This window comes from Pinus tabuliformis, chromosome Q, assembly GCF_031772625.1.
Source record: "Pinus tabuliformis cultivar Carrire ecotype Pingquan chromosome Q, CPIR1, whole genome shotgun sequence".
Lineage (NCBI taxonomy): Eukaryota > Viridiplantae > Streptophyta > Pinopsida > Pinales > Pinaceae > Pinus > Pinus tabuliformis.
In genome coordinates, this window is record NC_142296.1 from 111,642,418 (window position 1) to 111,668,609 (window position 26,192).

Here is a 26,192-nt window from a genome sequence, read left to right on the forward strand (position 1 = left end):
AATTAAAAAAATGAAATAAAAAAATTATATAAAAAATTATAAAATAAAGCAAAAACCCTAAATAATAAAATAATAATATTTTGAGTGAATGCATGCGAAATATTATTTTTAATAATAAGTTAGCAATTTCGATGGATGAGATTAAGAGATGTCTTGATCCTCATCGATGGTCGAGATCATTTCGACATGGATCACTCGAACTAGCCGTTGGGATCATTTCCTTTAAATAGGGTCTTAGGGGGTCATTTCAGATCATAAGATCTGTGAGTCTTGTACTGAAGAAGCTCTCTTGTAATCTGTTTCTGGTTAATAAAAGAAGACTTTGGGGTCCAAATCTAGCTGGTGTTACTCTCTGGAAGTGCTGTGAGCTGTTTTATTTTCTGCATATTTTATTTTTCAGCCATTAATAATAGCTTATTGTAGAGTATTGTGAGCACAGGTATCTTGTTCACTTGCTAGGGTTTGAGTGGTGTTAGGGTTTCTGAAGTAATGGCAGGTATCTCCATTACTTTTTGAGATCTAGCAGCATTTTTGCCCTCTTTACTGATGGTTGAAGTGAGCTGTGCAGGAAACCCTTATCGAAGAAGATTAGCGGGTGTTTGGGGAAGTTCTCGGCTGAACCAGCCAACTCCCGCAAGCATTTTTTGCTGAGCCCAGTTGGATTTGATCCTGGGTCTATCATTCAGTTTATTTTTCCTAATTTGCATGAGAGATTTTCTGAAGTTCTTCACAGTAAAATCTGAAATTTTCGATAATATTTCTGCTGTTATTGCTAAATCTGGCATTTCAGGGGCCACAATTTGTAAATTAACTAGCTGATCTAGGGTTTCAAATTTTTTGCTTTATGCAGTTTTCATTAGGGTTTTGTTTCCTTGAAATTGCAGGTACAGGGTTTTTCTCTAGGGGTTTTTGAGCAAGAAAGACAGAGAGTTTTGTGATCAAGTTACCAGATTTCAATCATTATTACACTCCACTGTTGTCATCTTCCTTAGCTTTTTTTTTTTAACAGCCTATGCACCCACTGTCACTGGGACTATTTAGCTCTGCAATATTGATGATTTGCTGCTCATCCTCAGCGTCAGTCCTTGAGCTGTTGACGGCTCTCCTCATTCTTGACAACGACTTGCTGCAGCTTTTCCTCTTACCCACCAGACGTTGTTGACATTCTTTTCTTATTTCTTATGCTTCAAAACCTGTGCACGTATGGCTGGAAATCGTTAACTCATACATGGTTTCTATGAGAAGTTCTCATCCGCCACCAAGCTGAAGCCACGTTGAATAAATTTATGTTGACGCGTTTTTATGAGTATATTTTTTTGCAACGTGAACCTGTATGCTTTCATCGCATCCCCAAAAGCCTGCGTGTGGCTGCCACTGAGGTTACTCACGTCTTGGTTTCCATTTTTCTGAGGGCGTGACTACGTATGATCGGCAGAGAAGCATAGGTTGATCGTTTTTCTCCATTGATCACCAGGCATTTCGACTTGAATAGCAGCACTGGCCTCAAAGCTGCCCACGCGTCTTTCTTCAAATCGCTGCCGTCTGGCCTGCGGATTTAGCAATCATCAGGTGAAGCTCCACGTGAAACATTTTTTTTGATTCAGCGAATGCCAGGTAAGAAGATCTAATCCCGATTGAAGTTATCCCATTCGGCATTCTTCCGGTAATTTCAAACTGTGGTTCCGTTTTCCTTGCTCAGGCTTTCATCGCAGATAAAGTTTCGACATTTCGTTACCCTTTACAAAAAATTTCAAAGGAAATTCGACGTGTATTGAACTTATGTTTAAACATTTGAGAAATCTTTTAATTAATTTTTGGTTTTAGAATAGTTCTAGGGTTTAGACATAGTTAAATTTTATCATTTTTTTTTTTTTTTAGATTTTAGTTTCATTTTAAATAGTTTCCTTTTTTTTAAAAGATTTTTATTAAATATAAAATCAAAGAAATAATAAAAGTTTTTTATATTTTGATAGTTTATTTTTTTAGGCTTTAGCTTTAGTTAAGAAATTTAAATTTTTTTATTTTAGCTTTAGTTTGTTTAAAAAAAAAAGATTTAGGTTTTAGTTGTTGTTTTATTGTTAGGTTTTGTTAGATTAGGTTTTAGATCAATTAATTTTAATTTAGATTTTTTCAATTTTCTTTTGGGCTTTGTTTAATGTTTAAAAAATTAAAATTCATAAAAAGGACTGTTTAGGGTCTTGCTTTTAGATTTAAATTCTAAATTTTGTTTTAGTTTAGATTCTTTTTTAGTTTTAAAATTTTATTTTGTTAGGCAAAAAGGCACAAAAAAAAAAAAAAAAATTGAAAAAGCATATAAAAAACATCGTGGAAATTTTTGCCAGATTCAGTTGTTTTCCTCAGGGAATTATCATGTTATATCTTTTATGCTGAGATTTAAATTTTCAAGTCTGGATACGAATATGATATCTGGTTAATGATTTATGATTCTCGTGGTGGTTTAAAGCATTCATCTCTTCAAAATTCTCAGTTGTTGGATATCGTTTTGGTCATTCTAAGAGCATTGTGAGTTTAACTGATATCTTGCGATGACAAATGATTGTTGTTCACGGTTTATGTTTCTATATCATCTAACAAGTAATCGTTTTAACAACAATCTCTTAAGGCACTGGTCTGCTAAATTAATCAAATCCTTTTAGTGCTTTTCATATCGTGTCTCCCAACCAACTGGTCGACAGTTGGTCTTCGTCATATCATAGGGTCTACCCCCCTTAGCCGCGGGAGACAGGCTTAAACGGAGAGATCGGGGATCAGAGTGACAACCCCCGGTCTGAGCGTTGTCGTGTCAATTTGCGCGACAACAAGGAGCAATAGGGTCTTTTGTCTATTTGAAAATCAAATTTGCCTTAGCTATTCAGTTGAGCCAATATTGTGTTGTTTAGCACAAGAGCTTCCCAAGGAGAGAAGCTCAACCTTTCTTCGGTGGACTTCGAGTGCCACCCAAGGAAGGCTTTCCTTCATCACTGAGACTGGAAGAAGCATTAGCTACAGGTCCCACGCATTTCTGGGGGTAGAGCACGCAGTCTGGGAGCCACCACTATGTAGAGGGAGAAGTCACTTGTTGTTTGTGGAGCAGTGTTGTTGGGGAATTGACCGGAGAAGCTACAAGAGTGTTCTTTCATCATTTTCAGGAGTGTGGAGGGCAGCTACAGCCAAGAGGACCAGCCTACATGCAGTTCTCACTTCCTCATACACAAGACTGCATCATCTCCTCCATGACTGCACAGTGATTAGAGTGAGGCTCTTTTGGGGCAGCATCATCCGGGGGAGTTTGGAGTTCGTGTTGGGAAATCATTTGGAGGGACATTTGAGGAGGATTGTTGGAGTTGGGAGAGCAGAGATTGATAGGATCGGTCACAGTAATAGAATTCGGAATTGGAGGAGAGCCAAGCTGTAAAGGGTCAAATTTTGAAGGTTGCAACCAAGGGAAACCCTTTCTGGGTTTTTCTAGGTTTTGGGCAAGGATCACATTCCCAATTTATGAGAATTTTCTAGGCACTCTAGAGTGGGAAAATCAAGGGGCGTAGTCAGGCAGCAGTGCAGTTTTGGAGCAGCAGTGCAGTTTTGGAGCAGCAGCGCAGTTTTCTATAGGAGCTTGCTATTGTAGCAGTTGGGCTTTCTTGTATTCATCACCTAGTGCTTGTAGGTTGCCTTGTGCATGTGATTGGGGAAGATGGAGTGAAGGTGCATTAGGAGAAGATTCGGGCTATAATGAATTGGCTCGCACCCAGGTACATGACGGAGTTAAGGGGGTTCCTGGGCATTTGTACATATTACAGGAGATTTGTGAGAGGGTGCTCACAGCTTGCAGCATCTCTTACGGATTTGACGAAGAGGGGAGCTTTTGAGTGGACGCAGATGGCAAAAGAGGCTTTTCACACAGCCTTGCCAGATTTCACACAGCCCTTTGTGTTGGAGTGTGATGCCTCTGGTGAAGGGCTTTGGGCCGTTTTGACACAAGGGGGGCCATCCTATTGCGTTTGAGAGCAGCAAACTACTGCCTCATGAGCGGTTGTACTTCGTGTACAAGCAGCAGATGTTGGAAGTGATGCATGCACTAGCCAAATTCAGACAGTATCTAGTGGGTAGCCGGTTCAAAGTAAAGACTAATCAGAACAGTCTTTGATTCTTCCTTGAGCAGCATTCATTAGAGGAGAGGCACCAAAAATAGGTGAGTAAGCTCCAGGCTTACGATTTTGAGATTGAGTATGCGAAGGGCAAACACAATGTGGTAGCAGATGCCCTCTCTAGGAGACCAACAGTGTTGTCTTTGATGGATGTCACGCAAGATTGGAAGGCTCAACTATTGGTTGAGTACTCCAAGGACAAGCAAGCTTGTGATATTTTGGATGGCACACACCAGGATGACCGATTCCAGGTGATGGACGATGTGATTTACTACAAGGACCGAATCTATCTAGTGCCAAGATCTCAGCTGAAGGAGAGGATCATGCAGACAACCCATGATTCTCCACTAGCAGAGCACCCAAGCTTCCTCAAGACATATTGTGCTATCAGAGAGAGATTCTCTTGGCAGGGGCTCAAGGGAGATGTTTTGAAGCACGTGAGGGAGTGCGTGGATTGCCAGAGAAATAAGGTGGAGCTGACCCACGTTGATTTCTGGTAGCATCGGATGTGCTCTAAGTCTCAAAATTTGCAAGGAAGATTAGACATGCATTCTCCAATACCCAGAAATCGTTTTGGGAAATTCCACCCAGAGACAGTTTTATTAAAATAATTAATTATTTTTAATGGGTCCCTAAGTCTAAACTTAAGAAATTAAAATAATTAATAGGTATTAATCTGACTGTCAGTGAAACTTCTAGAAGAAGACGAGGATCAAGCCAAAAAGATCTAAGCCATTGATTAAAAGTTAATCTGGGTCGTTGGTTGTCCAACAGAAAGATATAAGAAGAGGCTTGAGGGGCACTTAGAGAATGCCAGATGATAAGTCAATCCTCCATTTCTTCTTCATTCTCGGAAGACAGAAATGTAGTGTCTATCTTTCCTGCTCAAATAGGGACAACATATCAACCAGGCCAAGCTTGTCTCGAAAATACACAAGCTTCTTGTTCAAAAGAAGTTTCGTTAATATGTTGGCAGTCTACTCATCTGTGGGAACATATTCCAGCTTCAGCACTCCATCCTGCACCAGCTTCCGAATATAATGATATTTGTTGTTTATGTGCTTTGTCTTCCCATGAAACACTGGGTCCTCAGACAATCTTATACAGCTGGTATTATCATAATGAATCGTTGTAGAGGCCAACGATCCTGCAAATAAGTCGAATAACAATTTCCTTAACCAGACCGCTTCCCGACTGACTTCACATGCTGCTACATATTCGGCTTCAGTACTGCTTAGGGAAATTGTCTCTTGCTTTCTACTCATCCAAGAGACCATCGAGGATCCTAGACTGAAGCATCCTCCAGTTGTGCTTCTACCATCCTTCTCGCTGCCTCCCCAATCAGAATCAGTAAATCCTATCAGAAGTACATCTTTTCCTTTCTCATATTTTAGGCAGTGATGTATGGTTCCACGCAAGTATCTCAGTATATGCTTGGCTGCCACCCAATGATCATGACAAGGCTCCATCTGAAACTGACTAAGAACATTCACTGCAAAGCATATATCTGGCCGAGTATTTACTAGGTATATTAGTGATCCAATTAATTGCCTGTACCTTGTGGGATCCACCAGGCTGGATTCAGAAATTTCTTAACAGTCTCAAGTTCGTGATCATAGGAGTCATCATAGGCTTGCACTCCATCATATCAAACCTTTTGAGAATTTCAATTACATACTTTCCTTGACCCAAATAAATCTCATTGGGTTCTTGCCATACTTCCAATCCTAGATAATAGTGCATGGGCCCTAGATCCTTCATATCGAATTCTGTCGTCAACTGTTTCTTACATTCCATAATACATTCTTCTACACCAGTTAGTAGAAGATCATCTACATATAGTAAGATGATGACAAGTTCATCTTTTACCACTTTGATGTAGAGATTGGGATCAGCGGAACTTTTGGTAAAGCCCAGTCTTTGCAGATAAGTGTCCATCCTAGTGTACCATGCTCTAGGTGCCTGGTTGAGGCCATATAGGGCCTTCTTCAACCTGCAAACATAGCCCCTTTTGCCTTTGACCTCGAATCCCAAAGGTTGCTCAATGTAAACTTCTTCATCTATGGTGCCATTCAGAAATGCAGTCTTTACGTCCATTTGATGAACTTTCCATTTCATGGATGCAGCTAGAGAAATCAATGAACGAATGGTTGTATATCTTGTTGTAGGAGCAAAGGTTTCTTCATAGTCAATTCCTTCTTCTTGTGAGAAACCCCTGGCCACAAATCTGGCTTTGTATTTGTCTATGCTCCCATCCGCAGCATGCTTAATTTTGTAAATCCATTTCGAAGTTACCACAGATTTGTTTTCTGATCTAGGAACAACTTCCCAAACCCCATTCTTCATTATTGATTGGTATTCCTCTCATGGCAGACTTCCACTCAACATGCTTGAAAGCTTCTTTGAAATTGGATGGCTCATCTTCTATCAATTTTGACATGTAGGCTGCATATCCAGGGTACCTTTTGGGTTTCTTGCTTTCTCTAAATTTTCCACTTGCATGATGTCCTTCAGCTTCTTGAAGTGTGGAGGTCAACCAATTAGGTCTCTTCCTCTTTTCAGGGATAGTGACAGGTTCGCTCAAACCTTCATCTTCTTGATGAGTACTATCTTCTTCTTTGTTGACTTCTTCCTCGAATATAGGAAGATATTCTTCATCAGAATCAAATGAAATGTCTTTTGACCTTTTGAATGAAATATTTTCATCAAAGATTACATCTTGGCTTACCTCTATATGATGTCCTTCTTTGATGTAGATTCTGTAAGCCTTGGATGAATTACTATATCCCACAAATATTCCCTTCTTGCTTGCTGGATCTAGATTCTTCCTTTTATCCTTGGGAATGTGGATATATACCAGACACCCAAATATTCGGAGATGATCCACGGTAGGCTTCTTCCCAGTGAAGACTTCCTCAAGTGTTCGATTATTCAGAGACCTATGGGGACTTCTATTCTGAACATACAGCAGTCTTTGTTGCTTCACCCCATAGGAATTTCGGTAGATCTTGGTCATGAATCATAGCTTTGACACTTTCTTCTATGGCCCTGTTCTTTCGTTCAGCTACCCCATTCTGCTCAGGATTATACAGAACTACAAGCTCCCTCTTAATCCCTGCCTCCTTGTAGAAGGCTATGATTTCTTTTGAAGTGTATTCTCCACCATTGTCAGATCTCAAAATCTTGACTTTCCTTTCTGTGAGATTTTCTACTTCGGCTTTGAACTCTTGAAATTTTGAAAAGACTTCATCTTTGGATTTAAGAAGGTAAACCCAAGTTTTCCTGGAGTGGTCATCTATAAAGGTGACATAGTATAGATGTCCTCCAAGAGATTTGGTCATAGGACCACAGACATCAGAGTGTATAAGATCAAGTATTTCTTGAGCACGGGATGTGCTATGTCCAAATGGTTTCTTTGCAATCTTGCCCAATGCACAGCCCTTGCATATACCTTCATGTTCTTCCTTAAGATTTGGGATTCCATTCACTATGGAGTTCAGGGTTGGAAGAATTTTGAAGTGTAAGTGACCCAACCTTCTATGCCATAATTCACATGGGCTGATTTCAGTGTGTACGAGTGCTTGATTTGACGGAGAGGCTAATCTATATAATCTGCCTTCCCGAACACCAATGGTTCTAGCTTTTTCAAGACTTGAATCTTTAGCCCAAACAACTACCTTTCCATTTATAAAAGCTACTCTATCACCCTTTTCTTCTAAAGATGAAATAGAAATAAGATTTTTGCACAGACCTGGAACATAGAGGATGTTGTTGAGATGAATGTTGCTTCCGTCATCAAGCTTGATGGAGGTAGATCCGATGCCTTTCACTGGATAGTTTTTGTTGTCACCAAGCTCCACAGAATAGGAGGATTTTCCCTTGGAGAGAGTCTTGAGTTGATGATGGTGACCGGTCATATGCCTTGAAGCTCCACTGTCTATTACCTAGATGTTTTCATCTTGGAATGTACCCGAGAGTGCAGAGAATAAACCATCAGCTTTTGTAGATCTATCAGATTTGGAGATTAGATAAACCCATGCTTGCTTGATCTTTTGATTGATGAGGTTTGTTAGCCATAGCCCAATACTTGCCAACTGCTGCATGAGGGAGTTGATCTTCTTTCTGCCCTGAGATGAACCACCCTCTGATACCATGTTGAGAAATTTAAGGGCAATGCAATTGTTATATTTCTCTTTCTTAGATAACTTCTTGAGATATTATTTTTCTTCAGATTTGATCGATATTATTACTATGTATCATTATCATCAACCAGCTATCAAAATAAGAAAATCAATCATGCACAAGTACACAAAATATTGGCACCATGCCAAGGCAAAAACCTCTCCAAAACTTGAGAGGAAAAACCCTTGAACTCTTTCTTATGGAATCTTTATTGAGAAATTACATGACCCAAACTTGACCTTGAAATGCCTTCAACATCAAATGACAATACCTCAGAATATGTACCCAGTAACACTGTTCAGTTCTGCAATAGAAGAATTATATCAATCTGCACCAAAAGAGTTCGGATAGGCTCTCCTAGTCTCGATCTACTCTTGCTCCATATATATATTTGTTATACGTTGTCACAGTTATGAATATAGCTGATGTGCACGGCTTCTAGAAGATGATCCAATTCACTGTCACCACAGCGAAGGAGGGTGCCCTAGAATTCAGAGCGTATATGCATAAGTGGATGGATTTAGGGCTCGTTTAGTCTTACAGTACGCTCGCACTGTCATCCGCAATCTCCTCCTGAAATGAGATATGCTAACCCAGGACTGCCCTTCAAACGCAATCACGAAATGCGATATGCTAACCCAGGACTTTCCTTCAAATGCAATCAAGAAATGTGATATGCTAACCCAGATCCGGATGCCGAGACGAGGTGCAGGCTCGATGAGGGGACAAACTTCCTCATACGCTGTGGCTACTTCACTATCTTGCGTCTTCGTAAGAGAAGTGAATTGAATTGCCTTATGGAGGCTCCATACACAGCCTATATATAGGCTTGCCTTCCCATTCATTGAGCCGACGTGAACTTCAATCAGGCCAACGTTTCCTTCAATCATTTAGCTAAGCCGACGTGGTTTCATAGCCTTCCTTTGAGCAGTTTCAAGAGTAAAACTGTGGATACATATTTGAGTATTTCTTTGATGATCTAGAAGGACTTATATTCATTACATTTACAAAAATAATACATGATTGTTTTCATTTTGTCTTGAGCTCTTTAATTAGAGCAAAATTAATTCTTTAAATACAAAAACACATTAATGCAAAAATAATGAAGACGGATCCTAGTAACACTATTTTCAACATGAAATTTGTTTCATACGTGGGAAATTTGTTTCATACAAACTAAAACATGTTTTAGTCACATTTCAGAGTTTTGATATGAAAACACGCTATTACGTCGAATTGGAAAGGGGGGGCACATTTCCTACAACATTGTGCAAATATCAAAAAATGCCAAAACACTATTTGGGAGTTAAGGAAATCAAGTGGTGGAATGGCTATTTCTTTTGAAAACCTGTCAAAATAAGACATTAAATACTTCGAGAATCTATAAAAGGAGCCTCAAATTACTAGTGGTATTCATCTATCAAAAAGTCAAAAGCCCGAGTTTGACTAGATTACCAATGGACTTCTTTATGAGTTTTTATGATTTGTTGAAAGTGGACTTGCTGAAGGTAGTATAGGAATCAAGACAAGAAGTGAGTCTTTTGGGAGCCTTTGAGGCCAAATTCTCAGTAATAATCCCTAAAAGAGATCGTCCAAAGACATTTAAAGAGTTTACACATGTTTCCTTATGTAATCCAATGTATAAGATGATTGTAAAAGTTATAGCATTGAGGATAAACATATTCTATCAGAAATAAAATCAAGAGAACAATTTGGTACCCTAAGTGGAATGTAGATTCACAAGGCTTGGGAGTTAAGGAAATTAACTGGTGGAATGGCTACTTCTTTTGAAAACCTGTCAAAATAAGACATTAAATACTTTGAGAATCTATAAAAGGAGCCTCAAATTACTAGTGGTATTCATCTATCAAAAAGTCAAAAGCCCAAGTTTGACTAGATTACCAATGGACTTCTTTATGAGTTTTTATGATTTGTTGAAAGTAGACTTGTTGAAGGTAGTATAGGAATCAAGACAAGAAGTGAGTCTTTTGGGAGCCTTTGAGGCCAAATTCTCAATAGTAATCCCTAAAAGAGATCGTCCAAAGACATTTAAAGAGTTTACACACATCTCCTTATGTAATCCAATGTATAAGATGATTGTCAAAGTTATAGCATTGAGGATAAACATACTCTTTCAGAGATAAAATCAAGAGAACAATTTGGTACCCTAAGTGGAATGTAGATTCACAAGGCTATTATAATCATGCAAGAGGTTCTCCATACTGTCAAAGTGAAGGGAAGACATATCTTCATAATCAAATTTTAATCTCTCCAAGGCTTATGATAGGGTAAGCGCCCTCTACCTTAAATTAATTTTGATACATGTTGTTGAGAAATTTATAGGGCAATAGTTAGGAAGATTTCTCTATCTATGATAACTGCTTGTGATATATTTTTATTAGCTTCTTCTCTTATTATTATCATTGTTCTTATCATCAAAGAGCTATCAAAACAAGAAGAAAAATAATGCACAAGAACACATGATATAAGCTGCAAGCCAGGGCCAAAACCTCTCCACGTGAGAGGAAAACCTGTAAATCTCTTCTCTTCTTATAGATTCTTCAATTGACGAATTCCAAGACCTCTAAACCAAGACCAATACCCTTCCAAGACCAAGTCCAACCTCTCTGGATGATGTGCTTTCTTTGCCCAAGTCAAACACAGTCAAATCTCTTCCAGCAACACAACTTCAACCCCTAGCTTCAGAATTTCGGCCTCTACTGCAGGTCTGAAATTTTCGGCCACCTGCATTTGCACGTGAGCGAAATTTAGCCTTCCAAGGCCTCCGAGCAACTTCGTTTGCCTTGCTTCCATGTCTAGGTCTAGTAGGTGACCTATTAGGCCCTTCTTCCAGCAACTTTGATCCTCTTCCAGCAGATAGAGAATTTCAACCTTGAAGTAGCAAACCCTTGCCTTCCTTCTTCACATGTGTGAGAGAGAATTAGCCCAAAAACTTATTTTATTTGTCCTCCTTCTTCTTCGGTAGCCTTCTTGTGCTTCTCCTTTGCTTGTATGAGAGAAGTGAATATATATCCCAAGGAGGTCGAGTTCCCTAGTTTATATAGCCTTCTTAAGGTGGACGTGGCTCCTCAAAATAGGTCGACTTGGTCTTGAAGGGTATTTTGACACTTTTAAATACCAAAATAATTCTTTTTACAAGTTACGATGCACTCGATGGGGTCTTCAACATATGACAATGACTCTTTTGACTTCTTGACCTAGGACAAACCCTAGAAGCACTCAATGGGTACTTGACCTCTAAAATAAAAGACCTTGAGCATGAAACCATGCTTCAAAATAACAATAATAATTTTTATTTTATTTTACAATATACAATAATCAAAAGTACATTTGATATTTATGAAGACCAAACCTAGTTACACATTTTTCAGCACTCCCTCTTAACTAGGGAGGTATTCATAAATGGTACATGGACATTCTCAATCTAAAGAGATCTCATAAGAAGAGTCGGATTGGTAACCCATCTATTTAGCATCATAACAACCAGCATTGTCATAGAGCAAGGCCTTGACTAACAACTCTATCTATCCACAAGATCAGAGCACAATGCTAGCGAGACCAATGACTTATAGACACCTTCATCATTGTCTCTCAAGGTACATACCCCACCCGGGTGTTCACAGAGTATGACCTTCCAGGACTATTATTATCTTGGATTCCCAGTCCTCAAAGAATATCAGTCCTCTACGACTACTCTTATCTTGGATGCCCTACCTCATCCTCAAAGAGTATCAGATGCCAGATGTTTACCCAATCCTCCATTCTTTCTTCCGAAGTGAAGACAAGAATGGTGTCTATCTCTCTCAACTAGGAAGTACATATCAACTAATCCAAGCTTGTCTCTCAAATACACAAGCTTCTTATTAGGAAGAGATTTTGTCAAGATGTCAACTACCTGTTCATTAGTGGAGATATACCGTAGTTGCAACACACCATCCTGCACCAGCTTTCGAATGTAGTGATACTTGTTGTTTATATGCTTTGTCTTTCCATGAAACACTGGGTCTATAGACAACCCTATACAGTTGGTGTTATCACAATGTATTATTGTAAGGTCCATCGGTCCTTCAAACAAGTTGGACAACAGCTTCCTCAACCAGACAGCTTCTTTGCTTACTTCATCAGCTACAATGTATTCAGCCTCAGCACAACTCAAAGCAATCAATTCTTGCTTTCGACTCATCCATGAGACCATGGAGGATCCCAAACTGAAACATCTTCCTTTAGTGCTTCTTCCATCCTACTCACTGCCTCCCCAGTCGGAATCTGTATATCTAATCAAGTGGACATCATTCCTCCTATCATATTTCAGGGAGTAGTGGATTGTTCCTTGCAGATATCTTAGAACGTGCTTGGTTGCTATCCAATGATCATGCTTTGACTCCACTTGGAACTGACTGAGAACATTCACTGCAGAACATATGTTTGGTCTTGTATTCACCAAGTACATTAGTGAGCCAATCAATTGTCTATACCTGGTCGAATCCACTGGGCTCGATTCAGAACTCCTTAGTCTCTTTAAGTTTGTGATCATGGGGGTTGTCATAGGTTTGCAATCCATCATGTCAAACCTCTTTAGCATTTTGATCACATACTTTCCTTGACCTAGATAAATCTCATCAGGTCCCTACCAAACTTCCAGTCCCAAATAGTAGTGCATCATCCCAAGGTCCTTCATATCGAATTCCGATGCTAGCTACTTCTTGCATTCTTGGATTCGATCTTCAACATCTGTCAAGAGCAGATCATCCACATATAGAAAAATTATAACATGCTCATCCTTCACAACCTTGATATATAGATTTGGATCAACAGACCCCTTTGTGAAGCCAAATCTTTGTAGGTATGCATCCATCCTAGCATACCATGCCCTTGGTGCTTGTTTAAGGCCATATAATGCCTTTTTCAACCTGCAAACATAAGCCTCTCTATCTTTGACTTCAAATCCCAAGGGTTGCTCTATATAGACTTCTTCACTAATGGTGTCATTTAGAAATGCAGCCTTGACATCCATTTGGTGGATGTTCCATCCCATCGATGCTGCCAAAGAGACCATATAGTTGTATACCTTGTTGTAGATGCAAATGTCTCTTCATTGTCGATGTCTTCTTATTGAAAGAAGTCCCTAGCCACAAATCTCGCCTTATATTTATCAATACTTCCCTCCGCTACATGTTTAATTTTGTAGATCCATTTGGAAGTTACCACAGATTTGCCTTCGGGCCTAAGTACGATCTCCCAAACCCCATTCTTCATTATCGATTGATATTCTTCATTCATGACATCCTTCTATTCTTGGTGATTGATAACGTCTTCAAAGGTGGATGGTTCTACTTCTATTAGTTTTGTCATATATGTTGCACATCCAGAATATCTTTTGGGCTTCATGCTTTCTCTGAATGTGCCTTTAGCTGCTCCATGTCCCTCTTCATCTATATATACAGTTGTCTTAGTAGCTTCACCCCACAGAAATTTCGGCAAATCTTGATCATGTAACATGGCTTTTACACTTTCTTCAATGGATCGATTCTTTCATTCTGCAACTCCATTTTGTTCGAGATTATATGGGACTATCAACTCCCTCTTAATCCCAGACTCCTTATAGAAGGCTATAATTTCCTTGGATGTGTATTCTCCTCCATTATCAGACCTTAAAATCTTGATTCTCCTTTCTGTAAGGTTCTCTACTTCAGCTTTGAATTCTTGAAATTTGATGAATACTTCATCCTTGGATTTCATTAAATAAACCCAAGTTTTCCTTGAATGGTCATCAATGAATGTTACATAATATAAATGACCTCCAAGAGACTTTGGAGTCATCGGACCACAAACATCGAAATGAATGAGATCTAGAATTTCTTTTACCCTTGAAGCACTGCTTCCAAATGGTCTCTTGGTGTTTTTACCTAATGCACATCCCTTTCATACTCCTTCATGATCTTCTTTTAGTTTAGGGATGCCATTCACTATTGAATTTAGGGTTGGTAAGATTTTGTAGTGAAGATGACCAAATCTTCTATGCCAAAGTTCACAAGGGCTAACTTCAATGTGAACCAAAGCTTGAGCGAGGGGAGTTAATAATCTATAAAGTCTTCCTTCACTGATTCCTATAACCTTTTATCTTTTATGCTTGAGTTTTTACCCCGTACTACAACCTTTCCATCTACGAAAGCAATTTTGTCTCCTTCATCTTCTAGACATGAAATGGAAAGAAGGTTCTTATGTAAACCTAGAACAAACAGGATATTGTTGAGATGAATATTTCCTCCATTCTCCAGCTCTAGCGAGGTAGATCCAATTCCTCTTACAGGGTAGCTCTTGTTGTCACCAAGCTCAACAGAGTAAGAGGACTTTCCTCTTGACAATGTTTTTAGTTGCTTGTGTTGCCCAGTCATATGTCTTGATGCTCCACTATTGATTACCCAAATATTCTCATCTTGAAAGGTGCCAGTGAGTGCTGAGAATAGTCCTTCATCCTTTGTAGATGTCTTGGTCACTTCCTTCTTAAGCGAAAATAAGAGATCCCATACTTCTTTGATGCCCTTCTTGAGATGACTTGCTACCTTCATACACTTCTTTAGGAACTTCTTCAATGTAGTAGAGATCTTCATTATGCCCTTAGCCAACCTTAGCTCTGATACCATGTTGAGAAATCTAAAGGGCAGTAGTTAGAATGATTTCTCTATCTATGATAACTGCTTGTGATATCTTTTTACTTTTTCTTACTTATTAGCTACATCTCTTATTATCATGTTCGTTCTTATCATCAAACAACTATCAAAACAAAAAGAACAATAGTACACAAAAACACAGGATATAGGCTGTAAGCCAGGGCCAAAACCTCTCCACTTTAGAGGAAAACCTGTAAATCTCTTCTCTTCTTATATATTCTTCAATTAACGAATTCCAAAACATTTAGACCAAGATCAATACCCTTCCAAGACCAAGTCCAACCTCTCCGGACGATGTGCTTTCTTTGTCCAAGTCAAACCCAATCAAATCTCTTCCAGCAGCACAACTTCAACCCCCAGCTTCAGAATTTCGACCTCTACTGCAGGTTTGAAATTTTCGACTCCCTACAACTAGGACTGCATTCTCACATGTGAGCGAAATTTAGCCTTCCAAGGCCCCCCAACAACTTCGCTTGCCTTGCTTCCTTGTCTAGGGCTAGTAGGTGACCTATTAGGCCCTTCTTACAGCAGATAGAGAATTTTTACCTTGAAGCAGTAAACCCTAGCCTTACTTCTTCGCACGTGTGAGAGAGAATTAGCCCAAAAACCCTTCTTTTTTCTCTATCCTCCTTCTTCTTCGCTAGCCTTCTTGTGCTTCTCCTTTGCTTGTATGAGTGAGTGGTGAATATATATCCCAAGGAGGTTGAGTTCCCTCCTTTATATATGCTTCTTAAGGTGGATGTGGCTCCTCAAAATAGGCCAACCTCTTAGTTGTCAGCCCCACTTGGGCTTGAAGGGTATTTTGACACTTTTAAATACAAAAATAATTCTTTTACAAGTTACAATGTGCTCGATGGGGTCTTCAACATATGACAATGACTTTTTTTACTTCTTGACCTAGGACAAACACTAGAAGCACTCAATGGGTGCTTGACCTCTAAAATAAAAGACCTTAAGCATGAAAACCATGCTTCAAAATAACAATAATAAATTTTCTTTTATTTTACAATATACAAGAATCAAAAGTACATTTCATATTTATGAAGACCGAACCTAGTTACACATTTTTCAACACATGTAGGGTTTCCTCTTACTATTATAAACTAGATTGAATCATGTCAATAAGTTATCTCGTTTGCTATGTTAATTAAAGGTGTCTCTACATCTTTTTTAAAGTCTTCAAGAGGACTTAAGCAATGTTAAAGTCTTTCTTCACGGATTCCAATAACCTTGTATCTTCTATGCTTGAGTTTTTACCCCATACTACAACCTTTCCATCTGCGAAAGCAATTTTGTCTCCCTTATCTTCTAGACATTGTTATAGATCTAACCTGCAAATATATGAAACGATACCAATATACCCAAGAAATAACAAGATCTGAATATAGATAGAAATTCTTCTTTATTAATATCAAACCCTTAAGGTAAGGCAACACCATACATTCACTCTTTAAGGAAGGAGAACACTCCACAAGCCATATGCTTGTTCATACAATAATCCTTGACATCTCTCAATGGGGAGTCTCTAGCCTCTATATAGGCCTCATACCTACAATACCATGGGTCATTACCATGGTTCCCTCAATACCATCTATTTAATACCATGGGCTTATTAACTACTTGTGGTCCCTTACATGATACGGGTTAACCACCTTATTACATTATTCCCTTGGGTACCTCCCTCTGTACCCCATACTATCCCCCCTAGGTATACTACATTCCACCCCCCTTAAACATGTTTCGTCCCCGAAACATAAGAAGAACACAAATAATAAGATCTACTCAAAAGAGTAGTCCACTGGTACCATGCACGTGCATCTAGCCATCCAAGAGAAAGGTGAACCCTCGATCTAGCTGGTGCCTCGCTCGCTTGAGATGGAAGTTGACCCTGGCGGCTCTTCTGTGTTGATGTGTAGTAGGTGGATCGTCGCCCCTCTCTATCTATCATGCAGGGGTTGTTGTCCTTGTGGCTAATTCGTTGCCATCTTGTTGGTTGTTTTCTTGCGGGGTGATGTGGGTGGTGATATGCTGAAGTTTTAACCAACGGTGTCTTTTTCTTTAATTCACCACCTAATGGAGCCTGATTGGTATCTGGTACATGTTGTGGTGCCTGTTGTTGTTTCTTATCTTCCAATATTACTTCAACCACTAAGTCCTCATTTGTTGTATCAGTACCTGTAACATTTTCTGCTTCAGCCTCCTTGGATTCTCCCTGCTTTTCTAGTACCTGGTTCGTTGTTTGTGTTTGGTTGTCGACCATTAAAGGCTCATCATCTGATGTTTCAGTGTCATTAGAGCTTTGTGCTTCTGCCTCCATAGTCTCTGCTTGGGTCTTAATAGAAATATCCTGCAATGTTATTTTCTTCTTTTTATACCAAAGTTTCATGAATTTCTTCTACACATTAATATTGACAGTACCCACAGATTCCATCCAAGGATATCCCAAAACAACATCCATGTTATCCATATCTGAAATATAAAAATCACAATGCAACACATACTTATCCATAGAAAGCTTCAAATCTTTATAAACTTGCACCTCCTCATTATTAACATGTGTGTGCTCCATTTGTTTTGCTGGAACTTGCAATTTTTTTGCCAAATTAACATTGATAAAATTATGCTTGCAACTAGGATTTATAGACACAATGATCTTCTCCTTCTGAATCAATCCATGAACCTGCAATAAGGAGATACGAGCAAAAAATAACCCTTTAGGTTTCTTGGTTTCCTTCTTTCCTGTAAAAATAAAATCTTTGCTAGGTTGTGTGCTTGTCTGTCTGAACTTAGTAAGAGGACCCAAAAAATTAGATCTACGGTCAAAGTGGTCACAAATGGATTTTGCAAACATCTGCCAAGTTATTGTCCTTGGATAGCATTTAGAATATGACTACCACCATTGCCATCTTTCTTGGTCCAAGTAAAGGTCTCCCACACATAGTTTAGTTTCATCATCTACGATGTGATTCAGAGAGAAATATTGTTCCATTTGTGCTACCCATATTTCCGAATCAAAGCCATCAAATTTGTACATCTTCATCAAATTCCGATCTAGGCACTGGAATTTCAGATTTGCGCTTTAGTTGTCCCGCCGTCACAAAAATTTCTGAAAAAAACGATGATTTTAAATCGACGAGATCTCCCTCATCCGAACTCTGATTCAACTGATTTTTTTTTTAAATTGGGTATTTTTTTGCAAAGAACCTAGATCTGCAATTAGATTCTACAAATGTTGCCACAGAACATACAAATCTGATCTGCAAACTCGCTGCCCCAAAAAATATCTGCAACACAGCTGATTTTTAAATCAATGATATCTCCCTCATCCGGACTCCGATTCGGCCCTTTCTTTTTCAAATTGGGTATTTTTTCGCCAACAACCCAGATCTGCAATTAAATTCTGCAGATTTTGCACCAAAACATACAGATCTGATCTACAAACTCACCGCCCCGAAAAATGTCTGCAACACAGTTGATTTTTAAATCAGCGATATCTCCCTCATCCGGACTCCGATTCGACCGATTTTTTTTCAAATTGGGTATTTTTTTGCAAGGAACCCAGATCTGCAATTAGATTCTACAAATTTTTCCCCATAACGTACAAATCTGATCTGCAAACTCGTCGCCCCAAAAAGTTCCTACAAAAAAAAAAATTCTTCAATTTGCCCAAGAAAGTGCTCTGATACCACTTGTTATAGATCTAACCTGCAAATATATTAAATGATACCAATATACCCAAGAAATAACAAGATCTGAATATAGATAGAAATGCTTCTTTATTAATATCAAACCCTTAACGTAGAGCAACACCATACATTCACTCCTTGAGGGAGAAGAACACTCCACAAGCCATATGCTTGTTCATACAATAATCCTTGACATCTCTCAATGGGGGGTCTCTAGCCCCTATATAGGCCTCATACCTACAATACCATGTGTCATTACCATGGTTCCCTCAATACCATCTATCTAATACCATGGGCTTATTAGCTACTTGTGGTCCCTTACATGATACGAGTTAACCACCTTATTACATTATTCCCTTGGGTACCCCCCTTTGTACCCCATACTATCCCCCCTAGGTATACTACAGACATGAAATGGAAAGAAGATTCTTATGCAAACCTGGAACAAACAAGATATTGTCAAGATGAATATTTCCTCCATTCTCCAACTCTAGCGAGGTAGATACAATTCCTCCTCTTACAGGGTACCTCTTGTTGTCACCAAGCTCAACGGAGTAAGAGGACTTTCCTCTTGACAATGTTTTTAGTTGCTTGTGTTGCCCAATCATATGTCTTGATGTTCCACTATTGATTACCTAAATATTCTCATCTTGAAAGGTGCCAGTGAGTGCTGAGAATAGTCCTTCATCCTTTGTAGATGTCTTGGTCACTTCCTTCTTCTTCGCTAGCCTTCTTGTGCTTCTCCTTTGCTTGTATGAGTGATTGGTGAATATATATCCCAAGGAGGTTGATTTCCCTCCTTTATATATGCTTCTTAAGGTGGATGTGGCTCCTCAAAATAGGCCAACCTCTTAGCTGTCAGCCCGACTTGGGCATGAAAGGTATTTTGACACTTTTAAATACAAAAATAATTCTTTTACAAGTTACAATGTGCTCGATGGGGTCTTCAACATATGACAATGACTTTTTTTACTTCTTGACCTAGGACAAACACTAGAAGCACTCAATGGGTGCTTGACCTCTAAAATAAAAGACCTTGAGCATGAAAACCATCCTTCAAAATAACAATAATAAATTTTCTTTTATTTTACAATATGCAATAATCAACAGCACATTTCATATTTATGAAGACCGAACCTAGTTACACATTTTTCAACACATGTAGGGTTTCCTCTTACTATTATAAACTAGATTGAATCATGTCAATAAGTTATCTTGTTTGCTATGTTAATTAATGGTGTCTCTACATCTTTTTTAAAGTCTTCAAGAGGACTTAAGCAATGTTAAAGTCTTCCTTCACGGATTCCAATCAACCTTGCATCTTCTATGCTTGAGTTTTTACCCCATACTACAACCTTTCCATCTATGAAAGCAATTTTGTCTCCCTTATCTTCTAGACATGAAATGGAAAGAAGATTCTTATGCAAACCTGGAACAAACAGGATATTGTTGAGATGAATATTTCCTCCATTCTCTAGCTCTAGCGAGGTAGATCCAATTCCTCTTACAGGGTAGCTCTTGTTGTCACTAAGCTCAACGGAGTAAGAGGACTTTCCTCTTGACAATGTTTTTAGTTGCTTGTGTTGCCCAGTCATATGTCTTGATGCTCCACTATTGATTACCCAAATATTCTCATCTTGAAAGGTCCCAGTGAGTGCTGAGAATAGTCCTTCATCCTTTGTAGATGTCTTGGTCACTTCCTTCTTAAGCAAAAATAACAGATCCCATACTTCTTTGATGCCCTTCTTGAGATGATTTGCTATCTTCGTACATTTCTTTAGGAACTTCAATGTAGTAGAGATCTTCATTATGCCCTTAGCCAACCTTAGCTCTGATAACATGTTGAGAAATCTAAAGGGCAGTAGTTAGAATGATTTCACTGTGTATGATAATTGCCTGTGATATCTTTTTACTTTTTCTTACTTATTAGCTACATCTTTTATTCTTATGTTCGTTCTTATCATCAAACAACTATCAAAACAAGAAGAACAATAGTACACAAAAACACAGGATATGGGCTGCAAGCCAGGGCCAAAACCTCTCCACTTTAGAGGAAAACCTGTAAATCTCTTCTCTTATATATTCTTCAATTAACGAATTCCAAGACCTTTAGACCAAGATCAATACCCTTCCAAGACCAAGTCAAACCTCTCCGGACGATGTGCTTTCTTTGTCCAAGTCAAACCCAGTCAAATCTCTTCCAGCAGCACAACTTCAACCCCCAGCTTTAGAATTTTGGCCTCTACTGCAAGTCTGAAATTTTCGGCCCCCTACAACTGCTACTGCGTTCTCATGTGTGAGCGAAATTTAGCCTTCCAAGGCCTCCCAACAACTTTGCTTGCCTTGCTTCCTTATCTAGGGCTAGTAGGTTACCTATTAGGCCCTTCTTCCAGCAACTTTGATCTTCTTCCAGCAGATAGAGAATTTTGACCTTCAAGCAACAAACCCTAGCCTTCCTTCTTCGCACGTGTGAGAGAGAATTAGCCTAAAAACCGTCTTTTTTTCTTCGTCCTCCTTCTTCGCTAGCCTTCTTGTGCTTCTCCTTTGCTTGTATGAGTGAGTAGTGAATATATATCCCAAGGAGGTTGAGTTCCCTCCTTTATATATGCTTCTTAAGGTGGGTGTGGCTCCTCAAAATAGACCAACCTCTTAGCTGTTAGGCCAACTTGGGCTTGAAGGGTATTTTGACACTTTTAAATACAAATATAATTCTTTTACAAGTTACAATGTGCCCGATGGGGTCTTCAACATATGATAATGACTCTTTTGACTTCTTGACCTAGGACAAACCCTAGAAGCACTCAATGGGTGCTTGACCTCTAAAATCAAAGACCTTGAGCATGAAACCTATGCTTCAAAATAACAATAATAATTTTTCTTTTATTTTATAATATACAAGAAACAAGAGTACATTTCATATTTATGAAGACCGAACCTAGTTATACATTTTTCAACACATGTAGGTTTTCCTCTTACTATTATAAACTATATTGAATCATGTCAATAAGTTATCTCGTTTGCTATGTTAATTAATGGTGTCTCTACATCTTCAAGAGGACTTAAGCAATGCTAACCCCTTCCCCTTTACTACTATTGTTCATAGCCTAGGGTCTGAGCATATATATATCAATCATCTAACATCTACAGGAAGCTTAAAACGAATTCGTGTCTTGGAAAACCTTTTGGTAACTCATTTACTCTTTATCAATAATGTAATGTTGTTTCAAGATCGAACAATAAAGGATGTTAAAGGTTTTCCAAAAGCCCTAAAGTTATTATATGAAGAAACAAGAATGGAGGTGAATCAAAAGTCTACAATTTTTTTCAACAACCCTACTCCATGGCATGAAAATGCAATCAGAGTGATCCTCCTCTTCCAAGTATGGGATTTAGATTCAGGGTTAAGGTACCTCGGATTTCTAATAAACCTTAATGCTTATGGGAATAAAGACCAATTGAGGCTCACTGGAGAAGGGAGAAGAGGATTAATGCTAGTTTATTGGTTTTCTATTAACTATATTCCTATATCCATTATCAACATAGCTAGGTCACTATTCTTCAAATTCTTGTGGGAATAGCATTAGTGTTGGAGGCCATACTAGTATATTGGTTTTCTATGGCCTATATCCCTAAATACATGATTAACAAAGCTAGGACACTCTACTTCAAATTCTTGTAGGAAGGGCATAAGAGAAACTATGGCTATAGTTTCTAGGAAAAAGTTGTCAAGACCCAAGGCAATAGGAGGACGGAGTTTCAAAAACCCTTTTCTATTTGGAAATATCTTGCTATGAAAAGCCTTGATAGTTGTGAACCTCAAAAGGCTATTGGCAAAAGGTGATGGAACAAAACCATATAAGCCCTTTGACAATGAAAATTTGGATAAGGAATCCAAGGAAGACATGCGTGAATGGATCAATGTCTCAAAAAGCAATGGTTCAAGCTTATCTCTAATAGGGAGTTTCTTTGGGTGGAGGGTTGCCAATGGTAGACACGTAAGACTGGGACTGATCTTACACCAGTTGTCAATCCAACCCGCAACAAACAAGAAGACCAGTCTCATCTGTTGAGAAAGCACTAAGCTAATCTTGTAGCAAAGAACCCCTTTTCTAGTGAGAAATCTAATAAGAATCAACAGAAATTTCACATATGACTAGAGTTCCACCATGATCCAAGTTCCAAGCATGGTCGAACAATGCCCCTACAGGTTTTGCCCAATTCTCAATCAACCGAGATAGTTGAAATTAAATCAAAGTTCAAGATCAATGAAAATTTTGACCTTGTATATTGCAGGATTCCAACAACCGAAGGGAAGTTTGCTACAAGATTAGATGGCTCTATAAAGAAATAGCGTGAGAAATACTTGAGACAAATACAAGTCAATTATTCCTCTTTCTTCTATATGCAATATTGAACTTCTCACACAAATCCAAACCAGATCTATTGCATCCTCTTCATCTCTTGCTATAATTGAGGTTCTATTTCCGCTGCAAGTAATCTGGTCTTCCTTGCCTCACTTTTCACTCTCTTTGCTATTAGAATCAGATGGGGTCATGGTCAGTAGCACCTGCACCCATCTCCCAATCATCCATTCAGCTTCTCTCTTCTTCATCATACTGTACCATCAAGCGGATCTGACATTATTATCGCTTTGTTGACATGACTTCACACGCTTACACACACCCAAGGTATCCACGCAGGTAGGTGAGGTGGTTACCTTATGTGAATCTTTTGTTTGTCATAGAAACTAATATTGCATTGAAAAGTCTTTAACATTTTTTTAACAGATTACGAAAAATACTCATCAAAAATAGGAAATACTGTTCCTGAGGTCTCCAGTAGTCATAATTAGCAGCGGTCTGTGCGCTCAAACAAATAGCACTCAAAACAGATAATCAGTTAGTCACTTTGCACGTTATTTGAAATTCCCATTGCATTACAACGACTCCCTTGACCCCATCTCCTAACCAAAAACTGCCAACCCTGATCACATGTCTGGTGTTAGTCATATTGGAATCGTTAGAGGCGGTAGTCATCAGTGTTCCATTTTTCCCCTTTCCTGTGACCAATTCCTCATGGAAAATGCACACACCCCTCCTCAGAGATTGATGACACAGGGCGGTGGGGAGTCCTCTTCTTCTTCCTCCGTTTATTCTGCCTCTATGTTTGATGGGCTTTCACAATATCCACATTTTATGCTTGGCATGGGTTTTGTATCTGTTCAGTTTTTCCATTATCACTGCCTAGATGTTTAGTTTGTTTCTGTTTTTTGTAGATTTCTGATAGAAGTTGTTTTTGCAGTTGCACTGTGTATTGGTCATGATTATAATTCTCAGTAAATTTGAACCTACTATTATGGAAATCCATGAGGCATTTCTAAAATTATCTCAACTTGTCATCTTCCTTTTCTGATCGTAGGTGTGATTATCTGTCTATTTAATTTTGCACAATTTTTGCCCGGTTCGTTAATTGAACAACTTGAATTAGGGTGGAAGTTGTAAATTAGGGTTTGAACTGCCAACTGGAAATAGAGCATAATAGTTACCAAAGTACCTTAAGCAATTATGAATTGAAGTTCTGTGATATCATGAGACAATGTGGTAAACGCAAGCCGTGAAATGTATCTATTCAGGAAAAGGCAGTTAGAGTACGTGCACAATAATGAATCAAAGGAAACATACCTGGCGGGAAAGCCGTGATATTTCAAGGCAATCGTACGCAAGCACTGTGATGAACTTGTTGAGTGAAACATTGTCAGTTTCAACCAGACATAACAAGCTTGAATTGTCCTTTGGGTCGGTTAAAATATGTATTAGGTCGGTGTTTATATCGCCGACATCAATGGCAGCAGAGGCCTCGAAAGGATTGTCGTGAAGTTGACTAAGGTTATCCACAATCCGGCCGCGCCATTCATCTACTACTCTTCGCAGCTTCTCGCGCTGTTCTTCTATCAATACCACTGCATCCATGGAATCACGCTGGAGGCTGTTGAGAAAAGCAGTTGCCTAACGGCTGCAAATGTTACTGCGGGCTTTCTGTTTCCGTGCCATGCAAATGACAGTGAAATTAACGGAATTCTCAGAGCCTGCACTGAATTGAGCTTTTGTCTTCTCATATGATGGTGTCGCAATTATGTTTTTCTAATATTTTTATATAGGTGTAAATATAAATAATATTAATTAAAAAATTCCATTAATATATTAATTAAAAATTTCCCGTATTTCATCATGTATAATATGTATATATATATATATATTTTGAAAGGAAATTTGTATTTGGAAAGATTTTATTTTTTAAGTCAGTTAAATATGAAATTAGAATAAATATATGTTTTTTAGATAAAGTTGAGCTTAGAGTAGGGTTATCTATGTATTGGATTAAAGAAGATAAATCAAGTCATATTGGGATGTTAGATAAAGTTGAGCTTAGAGTAGGACTAATCTATGTATTGGATGAAAGAAGAACAATCAACCCATAGTGGGATGCTATCACCAATATTGTATGAGGCTTGGTTGAATGTGGACGTCCCTTGGAATAGTTTAATTCTCCCAAAATGGTATCCATCTTGAGTCTCTCTGCATGAGGTTTGCACCCAAGACCTTGTGGGGACTAAACCTTAATCTCAATTGTGCTAGGAAGCGCTCTACAACTCAGTATGGGAGCAATGTTGTAAAATGTTATGTAATATTATGTTGTCTTAGTCAAATTATTTAAAAATAATAATTATTAAGCTAAATTTGAGTTAGTCATTTGATGGGTTTATGGATGGTGGTTTGCAAGCCCATGGTATTGAATAACCCATAGTCTTTGTCGATATCGGGGTCAAGCAAGGTTGCCCACTGTCTCATACCCTTTTTGGTTTATATATCGACAAGCTTGAGGAGTGGTTAAATTCGCAATGGGGTGATGGTATCTGTTTGGACAAGTTTATTATAAAGCTTCTTTGTATGCAGATGACCTTATTCTAATTGCTAAATCGGCTCTTGGTTTGCAAGCGCACTTACTATCCCTTGAGCATTTTTGTAGAAGTGTGGGGATGCAAGTCAATATCAGCAAAACGAAAGTAGTGGTTTTCTCTAAAAAAAAACATAACCAACATAAGTTCTACTTTGAAGGCAACATTTTGGAAGAAGTTGTGGATTACAAATACCTCAGAATTGACTTCAACAAAAATCTAAGTTGGGATGGTAGTAGAAAGAAAATAACTTTAGGGGGTTGGAAAGCATTTTATGCTTTTCAAAATAGGTGTAGAGCGGCAGAATTATGGGACTCGAAAACCACTCAAACTGTTTTTAGGCTTCTAGTGATTACAGTGATTCTCTATGGTTGTGAACTATGGGCCAGCAGTACATCCGACATGCAGTGGAAACAATTTGAGAATATTCAGAAGCATTTGATTATAAACAAATTCAGTATTAAAAGTGCAATTTCTTATGCTATCTTGTTAAGTGAAATAGGGGTCGCTCTTATTGAAGCAATTGTTATGG

The 26,192-nt window shown here is 38.5% G+C and overlaps 1 protein-coding gene across 3 annotated transcripts in view; it reads right to left on the bottom strand.

Annotated features, from left to right (window-relative positions):
* LOC149218477 (uncharacterized) overlaps positions 1 to 24,796 on the bottom strand; it is a 500,716-nt gene extending 475,920 nt beyond the window's left edge. For all 3 annotated transcript variants that reach the window (XM_089384075.1, XM_089384076.1, XM_089384074.1), the window contains exon 1: positions 24,387 to 24,796. In XM_089384075.1, the coding sequence (XP_089240201.1) occupies positions 24,387 to 24,674 (288 nt within the window). In that variant the 5' untranslated portion in view covers positions 24,675 to 24,796. The remainder of the gene's footprint in view (positions 1 to 24,386) is intronic.
* Between the last annotated feature and the right edge of the window lie 1,396 nt (positions 24,797 to 26,192).